Below are 9,692 nucleotides of genomic sequence, written 5' to 3' on the forward strand. Positions count from 1 at the left end.
GCCAAGGAATGTGGACACCTCTAGACACAGGGAAGGGAAGGGAAACAGACTGCCCCCCACCGTGGTCCTCCGGAGCACCCCGACTTCAGAGTCCTTGCTTTTAGCCCAGGGAGATCCCTTTTGGACTTCTGACCTCTGAAACTATAAGATAAAAAATCTGTGTTGTTTTAAGCCACTGAGCCTGGGCCTTTTGCCACACAGCAGTAGGAGGCCACTCACTCCCCAACTCTTTGCTGAGGACATGATGATAATGCTCTGGAACTGTCTGGTCATGACTCTCCAGGGACACGAATTGTCACTCTGCAATCCTATTACAACCTCTAATTTCAGAGTAATGAATTCGGTGCTCAGTGGACGAGTAGAACAGTCTTCTGCCTGCTGGGCTCCCATGCACAGGACAAAGGAAAGTGTGCGTTCACCACCCCCTTGCAAAGAGGGCAGGTGTGGACAGGACCCCTGCAGAGCTGCAGGCAGGTTGGCCACAGCACAGTTTCTAAGAACTTCTAAAGGCAAAAGGAACATCCATTCACTGGGTCTGTCCGTGGTGGCCCAAGGCCACCAGTGGATCAATGACAGTGCTTAGACTCAAATCCGTGCATCTTTATTTTTAACCTACTTCCCTCTGTGTATACCAGTGACTCTCAAATTTGTTGGCCCCTGGAATCCTTTCCACTCTTAAATTTATGAAAATCCCATTATTTTGATATGAGTTTTTATCTATCTTTATCTACTGTACTAGAAATTAAGCTTTAAAAAAGCTTAAAATATGTGTTGGGCTGGGGATGTGGCTCAGTCATAGCATCCTTGCCAAACACACATGAGGCCCTGGGTTCAACTCCCAGGACAACACAAAACTAAAAAATAAAATATGTATCTGCTAATTCATTTTTAAATAACAATAATAAACCCTTACATATTGACATGAAAACAGATTTTTATGAGAAAATAATTACACTTTCCAAAAAACAAAAAGGAACTCTGAGAAGAAAAGCATTGTTTTCTGTCTTGGTAAACCCCTTTGACAGAAGATAGCTGGGTCTCTGATGTGCTTATCTACTGCAGGATGTTTTTCTGGTTGAAGAAAATCTGGCCTCACACAGACATGTAGTTGGAAAAGTTGTATTTTAATAGCCTTTTGAGATACTTTTGGAGAATCTTTTATACTACAGCAAAACTCATCAAGGGGAAGTTTCTTGGGCTTTTTGTTTTAGGGAGTTCTTGTTGTGTTTTGTTTTTGTTTTTTTTTTTTTTTTCCAGTGCTGAGTATTGAATGCAGGGTCTCACACATGCTAGGCAAGTGCTCTTACACTGACCTGTCACCACAGCCCAAGAAGTTTCTCTTTTTTTGCTTTGTTTTCTTTTGCGGGGCTGGGGATTGAACCCAGCTCCTTATGCTTGCAAGACAAGCACTCTATCAACTGAGCTATATCCCCAGTCCCTAAGAAGTTTCTTAAAGGTTAATTGTGCTACAGAATCTGAAACCAAGTAAAGAATTTTTACTTTAAAAATGCATTAGAGCCCAGGCACAGTGGTGTGTGCCTGTAATCCCAGCTACTTGGGAGGCTGAGGCAAGAGGATCCAGAATCTGAAGCCACCCTAGACAGCAGAACAAGAACCTTTCTAAGAAAGAAAAAGTCCACTGGGCAAGGGCTGAGGATGTAGCCATGTATGTTCTGTGGTAACTTGATTGTCCACCAAATGTAAGTCCCTTGGTTCAACCTCCAGCAACAACAAAAGAAAAAAGAAAGAAAAAGAAAATGAAAAGAAACCCATTGGGTTATCTTTGGGTTATTGCACTTTCTTCTATGCAACATTTTTGTAACACTATACCTTGATACACTGGCATTTGGATTTATTGGTATAGTTGGTTATGTAAATCATCCAAATGGTAACCTGTTTTATAATACAGTATTTAAAAATCACAAGTCATCTGTGTCACCATCTACCTCATCAGAAATATTACTAAGTATCGCGAAGCTTTGGAGTCTATAGTAGTGGAGACAACTTGGCAAAGTTCAAATTTTCACTGGAAGAGCTCAAATTTTGTCACTGGCATGAAACACTAGCAGTTCTTTTTCATTTTTAAGAAAATGCCTGCAATTTACTCAGAAGTTTGTCTCTAGGCATGCTCTGTGGTACACATGGTAATTCTATTAAAAAGCAGCCAGTTCAAGTTGAAGCCCAACCTGTCACCCCTAGAGCTTCCCTTTGGGTGAGCAGAATTGCTTGTGCCCTTCCCATTTCTAAATACTAAATAGACACGCATTCAAGGGTAGAGACTTAGTGAAATTAATCATTTTACTGTGCACCAAGGACATTCTTCAGTGAAACTGTCATAGTTTTTTTTAACTGCAAAGGCCTGAAACCTCCAGTGACCATTAGTGTATTACAGTGTCCCCACCCCGACTCATGGTCAGCACCAGCAGGGTCACCCACCAAAGGCTAACATGGGAAAAGAGGCAAATAGCATCCTAGCATTACTTTTTAAAAATAATGTGACCTTGAGGGTACCCTGACAGGGTCTTTAAGCTTTAGAGAAGAAAATAAAAATCACCCCCAATCACCACTAGATATTCACCAGAAATGTGTACCTGCAGCCATGGTTTTAGAAAATACATCAGACGGCAAGCACCATCATGATTGTATTGCTTTCATAGTAGCCTATTGTAGGAATGGATGGGAGTCGGGGTGGGCATTGCTTGTTTATTTTGACTCCAAATTATAAGGTTTATTAAGATCTTCAGTGTATCCTGCAAATCACTTCTGCTGGGGGAAAGGCCCTCTGGAGCTATAGTGGTCTGCCACCATCAATGTGGCCCTGAGTAATGTCCTTACAGAGATTCTGGCCCCAAAGGCAGAGGGGTGGGACTGACATAGCAGCTTGCTGGGTGCATGCATTAATTCCACCAGAGAGAGGGAACAGTGTGTCCACAGCCTTGGTGTGGGTCTGGAACACAAGTCCAGAGCAGTGGCTGCAGCTGCATAAGGCAAGAGAGACAGCAAGCCTTCCCAAGGGGCCTGTGAAATAAATCGCATGCCCCCCAGTCTCTTCCCCAGCATGGGGAGCTATCTGCAGGTTGCTCTATCTGTTTCTTTTCTTCTGTGATTTACTTTAAATGTGATAAATACTCATTTTGAAGTGTGCTTGTCCTCCTTTGTCCATTTCTAGTCTGGTCATCATTTCACTGAAAATCCCACGTCAACACAGTAGAGAGAAGTGCCAGCGAGCCTTCCAACTCCAACATTCCACAGCCCAGTGATTTGCAGAGCAGAAGGCAGAAGAAGGAACCGTGCACAGCAAGGCAGGACCCGGGGGCTCTCACAAACAACCCGAGCAGACACACTCAGATGCAATCCACTGGGGAGGTGGCAGCAGAATCTCAAAGGAATAAAGCTGTTCTCTCCACATAGTTCCCCCTAGCTTTTGTCCCAGTTTCAGATGGTTTTCTGAAACAAAAACTCTTTCAACACTCAGAAAATTTTAACTTAGAAAAACAAAAGCCGCGGGCTGTAGGTGGGGAAGTTGGAAGACTAAAACAGTCTCATTCTGTCAAGTACGGCACAAAATATGCAATGAATGCGTTCCTAGAGATCACCAACAGAGAAAAGGGGACCCTACAGCTGACGCAACCTTTTATGAAAAAGTGGCATTTGGCATCATAAACCCGAACCAAGCAATGTGCATGATTGGTATCTACCAAAAATTCACCAAGCCATGTACCCCAACTTTGCTCCCTTTATCTTTGTAGAGAGAAAGCAATACAGACACTAAGTAGCATCAGAAAGCAAGTCGCCCTCATTGGAATAGCATTTGAATTTTTATGATCCAGCTGGCAGTGAGCAACAGCGACAAAACTGTCTTCTTGGATTTCTACAAACTGATGACATATAAAAGCCACACAGTTTCAAGTGTGAAAATGCGTGCACAGGAGGTGGAAACCAGGACCACCAAAGGCTTAGGAATGAAAAACCCACCATAGCCTTGTCTCTCTGGGTGCAAGAGCGTGCTGGCATCTCTGAAGTGTATTGCTCCCAAAGAAAGCGTCCATCCTGGCTCTGGCTTCGGGGAAGGGTGAGGTTTCCTGGAAGCGACTTTGCACTTCCCTCTCCCTCATCTCGGGACAATGTCTTTCTCCCAGCTCCTACGTTCCCACCCTGGGTGCGCGCGGGGCTGCAGAGGCTGGCAGCGCGGCTGAGCCCGGCTCGGTCCAAAGGGCGCAAAGGCGTCGACCGCCCCGCGGGCAGCTAGTTGCCTCTTCCTTGCCCGCAGAGAACGGTCCTGCCTTTCTGCCTCCCTCCGGTCTCCCGAGTGGCCCCCTCCACAGCCATCCTGCTTGGAGACAGGTGAACTCCAGGAAAGCACGCCCACCAACCGCCCCAGGGAAATTCTGGGCGAAGAAAGGCAGTCCTGCCCGGAACCGCACCCCACTCCGCAATGCCCGGGTCACTTTTCCTTCCTTTGCTTTTCCTTTGCCTGAATATCCCGGGGCAGCTAGTCGGCTCCAGTCCCCCGACCCCGGGCGTTCGAGGGCTGGGTTAGAAGCAATCCCCTGGTGCCGACGGTGCCCGAAGCCCGCCTTCCCCGCGCGCAGTTCTGGGAGCCTGAACTCAGCGCTCCCGGACCCAAGCGATAAGGATGCACAGGTTAGTGACAAGACACGCGGCCAGCACAGAGCGGGGCGGGGGTCCCCAGAGCGACAGGAGGGGTGGGCAGAGACGCTGGGAGCAGGATGCCAAGAGCCTGGAGGCCGGGCCGGCGCCGCGCGTACCTGGGGCCGCCTCCGAGGACGCTACGGGGAGCAGCGCGGCCAGGAGCAGCAGCGCCGCCCAGGTCAGCGGGCGCGGCGCGCGCGGGGGCGCCCTGGACTCGGGGGCCATCGAGAGGCTGGGGGCGCCGGCGGGGGGCGCGGGCGGCTGGCCGAGGGGCGATGGCCTAAGTCAGAAGAGTAGGGAGGCACCGCTGTCGGGTCTCCGCCGCGGCACGTCTGGTCTGCGCGCTCCGCGCTGTGACCGCCGCGCTCCAGCCCCGCGCGATCGCTCCTGGCCGCGCACAGGCTGCCCCGCTCCGCCACTGAGGCCACCCGCCGGCGGCAGCGCCTTTTAGCCACGCTCGGGCGCCCCCTGCAGGCGCGCGGGCGACGGGGGCCAGACCCAGGCGGGCGGGGCGTGGGCCTCGGGGGGCCCGGGAGTCCCGAATCCTACTTGGCAGTTCTGAAAAGGCGGTGGTCGCTGTGTCGGGCAAAGTGACCAAAGAAGTTTTTGCCTTTCTTCTACCTCTCTCACTTTCTGGTTTGGGAAGCAGCCCATCGTATCCAGTCGCCGCCAAGTCCAGAAATACACTTTGTCCCCTTAAATAAATACCTCTAGTTCCGAAGTTGGAAACCGGGACCAGAACCCTTTCCTCTACCTGCTCGTGACAGTCCTTGCTGCTGTGGTCGCCGCGCTCTTCCCACTCTGCCGGCGCGTGCAGGACAGGGGCTGTCCTTACGCTGTTGCTCCTGGCTGTCATTTCTGGGGAGCGCAAGATGCGCCTTGGAAAGGAAGCAGTCGGTCAGTACGCCGTATTATCCAGACCAAGGACTTAACTGGCCCTGCTTCCTCCCGTTTCTGCAATTTTAACACTATTTTAGGTTCTCTTTTATTTTGGGTTCCAACCTGGTTTGGGTCAGCTCTGTGCCTGGAAAGCCTGGCAGCGCCCCTGGAGGCGGCGAGGACTCCTGCGGTAAAGTGTTTCTGAGCGCCATGAGCTTTTGTCCACAGACCAGTTTGCTTGCAGACTTGACCTGGCTGAAACACACGGGACAATTTGGAATCAACTGTCTGTCCATGGTGACAACCCAAAACTTGACCAGATTTTTATCATTCTGCAGAGAGGAAAAATTTTGCTAAGTGAATTGTAGACTGATGAAAAATGGAACCAACCCAGATGCCCTTCAACAGATGATTGGATAAAGAAAATGTGGTGGAATATTACTCAACTTTAAAGAAGAATGGAATTCTGGCATTTGCTGGTAAATAGATGGAGTTAGAGAATATTATGCTAAGTGAAATAAACCAAACCCAAAAACCAAAGCCCATATATTTTCTCTGATATGCGAATGCTAATTCACAGTAAGGGGTAGGATAGGGAAAAATAGAGTTACTTTTTACTAGATACTGGGGAATGAAGGGGAGGGGAAGGATATGGGGGAAGGAATGATAGTAGAGTGAAACAGACATTATTACCTCATGTACATATATGACTGCATGACTGATGTGATCCTGCAATGTATACAATCAGAAAAATGAGAGATTACACTCCATTTACGTGTGATCTATCAAAATGTATAAATGTATCTACTGTCACGTTCAACAAATTAGAACAAATAAAATAATTTAAAAATTAATTAATTGATTGAAATCAAATGAAAAAATACACATTTTCTTCCATTACCCCCTACTGTTGTAATATTTCCCCGACTGGTCATTTAATGGAGACCAATGGACTTGGTCGACCCAGCAGCCTCTCCACTCTGCACTTCTTTGGGGAATAGCAGCTCCTACCCAACTCTGACCAAGTGACCCTCACCCTCAACTGTCCTCTTCCCCACATGGTCCAGGGGATTTAAGGGGTCCAAGCACAATCCCAACAGGACTTTTCTAACTGGAGCTGCAGAAGTCTCTCTCCAGTCACTTGCAGATGTTGAAAAGCAACAGCCACCGTTGGCTGATACCCTCGTCCTCTTCCCTGGAACCTACCTATGCCACCTAACGAGAGGGAGCATCGTGATTAAACTAAACTTTTGAGGAAGAGCTCACCGGTCATCTGGGTGGGCACAGAAGGCAATCATGTGTGCACTTAGAAGGCGGAGGAGAGGGACATGGGGTACACACCTGAGGGAAGGCGGTGTGACCGCTGAGGCCGGCGAGGGACGCTGACAGCTACCAGAAGCTGGAAGAGGTAAGGAGCCATTCTCGAGCACCCAGGAGGCCACAGGGCCCTGCAACGCCTTCGCTTCAGTCCAGCAGAAATCATTTCTAACTTCCAGTCTCCAGGACTGTGGGAAAAGACGCTTTTGCTCTCTAAGCCACCCAGTGTGGTGGTGCCTTGTCACAGAGCCTCAGGAGAATGACACAGCAGCCAAGCCAAACCTGTGTCTCCGGCTTCAGCTTCTAGGTGACACCAGCCCAAGACAATGAGCCTCCCGTGGAGAGTCACCAAACAGGGAGAGTAGTCTGGGCTCCAGAACTTTGATGGGAGTTGAGAGCAGGAAGCAGGCTCCTGTAGTCCTGTTAAGACCAGGTGGTGCCCAGACCAGAAGGAAACAGTGGGGGCAAAGGCCTCCCAAGACTCTGGGGACATCTTCAAGACTGGGATGGTTTTCTGATTAATTGGATGAAAGGAGAAAGGGAATTGGCAAATAAACCAGTCACACTGTTCATACCCTGTTAACTCTCCACTAAGGACTTTAGTAACCTCAAGATTTCTCTCTTCGACTTAGATTTTATAAAACTTTTCCATGACATGATCTGTAGAAGCTCATCAAATGTGTTTCCTTCTTTCTGCATGAGATACATGTGCATTTACCTCCCTTCCCAGCATGTTGCTTAATAGAGCAACTTTCTTGTGTGAACATTTCAGAGCAAAGCACAATGCAAAATTACTTTCAATTTTAAAATGTTGATAACTAGATTAGAACAATCTTTTATAGCCCATGAGATGTTCGATGAAACTAACATTTACAAGTCCTGATTTTGATTTGATTACAAATTTGAGAGTGCATGTTTAATTTTAAAAATTCTAAAAGAGACTTAAGGTATCCCTACTTTTAAATTGGGGGGTGGGGTACCAAGGACTGAACTCAGGGCACTCCACCACTGAGCCACATCCCCAGCTTTATTTTGTATTTTATTTAGAGACAGGTTCACACTGAGTTGCTTAACACCTCGATTTTTCTGAGGCTGGCTTTAAATTCCAGATCTTCTGCCTTAGCCTCCTGAGACACTGGGATTACAGGTATGGGCCACTGTGCCCAGAACTAATTTTAAATTTTAAAGGATTCAAAAAATAAATAAAAAGGCTTCTGCCGTGATCTATTTGGGCATCCCACAAGTTCTGATATTTGCTCGAACTGGCAACATGGGGGGCACTGTGTCTAGCACCAGGCTGTGGACTAGAAGACCAGGAGAAGGTTCTCTGCACGGTGCTGGGTCAAAATGGATCCACTCAGTGTCCAACAGCTGGCAACAGAGCTGGAGGTGGAGATGATGGCGGACATGTACAACAGAATGACCAGTGCCTGCCATTGGAAGTGCGTGCCCCCCACTACAGGGAAGCAGAACTGTCCAAGGGCGAGTCTGTATGCCTGGACCGATGTGTCTCCAAGTACCTGGACATCCAGGAACGGATGGGCAAAATGTTGACAGAGTTCTCTATGCAGGATGAAGAGCTGATGAAGAGGATGCAGCAGAGCTCTGGTCCTGCTTGAGGCCCCAGACAGCATACACCTGGGGTGCGCCTTGTTCCTCCCCACTGTTTAATAAAAATACCTCATACTGGGTTTCATGAGATGACTGCCAGGCCTAGGCTCTCTCTGGAGTATCTTCAGAAGCCCTGAGCATGGTAGAGTTGCCTTGTGGAAGGGATATTTGTTACACTGTTTTGTGATTCTGTGTCTGTGCGTGCACACGCGTATATGTGTATATATATGTATATTAAAACAAGTTTGTTGACAAAAAATAAATCAATAAATAAACAGACCAAAGTGTCATAGTCACCTGTCCCCAATGTGGTCCTCTCAAAATATAGGCACCTGGAAGTTTTCTTCCATCTAGCTAACTTTGAATGTATTTTGTTGCTACTATTGTCCTGATACATTTTACTATTTTTTTCCATGTAATTTCTTAATTCCATGGTTGATGCTTCTACTTTGTTTACCAAAACAAAACAGAGTGGCGATCACTCTGGGACTAGATAGCTCATCAACTATGAAAATGGGACCCTTTGCCGGCCTGCTGCTGACTTCATTCTATGGTTTATTGCTAGCTTTACAAATCAGGCTGCATCCACACACACTATCTCTGGTTCTAGTTATTTTTTAAATAACCAGGCTTCAAAAGAGTTCAGCACTCTCCATACACATTGTCATGACATTCCTATGTGGTAGGGTAGATTGAAATGCTGTTCTCATTTTTCACGTGGACACATGGAAACAAAGTTCAAATGACCGTTCTGTACACACTCCAGCCGCATTTTGAAAGTGCACGTCTTGTACGGCTCATCCAACATCCAGTCTTATTCAGGCCAGGATTTGGCTCATGGGACACTTTAATTCTTTTATAAGCACAACATTTGAATCTATCTATCTAGGGTGACAGCAGCAGGACATTACACGACACAGTGAGGCACACAGGAGTGTTCAAAGACCCTGCATGGAAACAGAGGGGACAGAGCATGCACCTGCAGCACTTGGGGTGCTGGGGGGATGACTCTCAGGTACCACAGATTAGGAGGGAACATCCACCTCTGCACTCTGTCTTAGCCAGCTGTTTCACTGCTGTGACCCGGCCGGCACAATTATAGAGAAGGAAAGGTTTATTTGAGGGCTCACAGTTTCAGAGGTTTTAGTCCACAGAAGGCCGGCTCCATTCCTTGGGGCTCGAGGTGAGGCTGAACATCATGGTGGAAGAGCGTGGCAGAGGGAAGCAATTTG

General features: G+C 47.7%; 1 protein-coding gene and 1 pseudogene across 1 annotated transcript in view; one reads left to right on the top strand and one right to left on the bottom strand.

The window, feature by feature from the left end:
* Fndc1 (fibronectin type III domain containing 1) overlaps positions 1-5,081 on the bottom strand; it is an 89,131-nt gene extending 84,050 nt beyond the window's left edge. Inside the window, 1 exon segment of the mRNA XM_047559524.1 lies at positions 4,770-5,081. Within this exon segment, the coding sequence (XP_047415480.1) occupies positions 4,770-4,878 (109 nt within the window). The 5' untranslated portion in view covers positions 4,879-5,081.
* A 3,115-nt stretch (positions 5,082-8,196) lies between these two features.
* Positions 8,197-8,468, top strand: LOC124988153 (mitochondrial import inner membrane translocase subunit Tim10-like; annotated as a pseudogene).
* Positions 8,469-9,692: the final 1,224 nt, after the last annotated feature.

The sequence above is a fragment of the Sciurus carolinensis genome, chromosome 7 (assembly GCF_902686445.1).
Source record: "Sciurus carolinensis chromosome 7, mSciCar1.2, whole genome shotgun sequence".
NCBI classification, from domain to species: domain Eukaryota; kingdom Metazoa; phylum Chordata; class Mammalia; order Rodentia; family Sciuridae; genus Sciurus; species Sciurus carolinensis.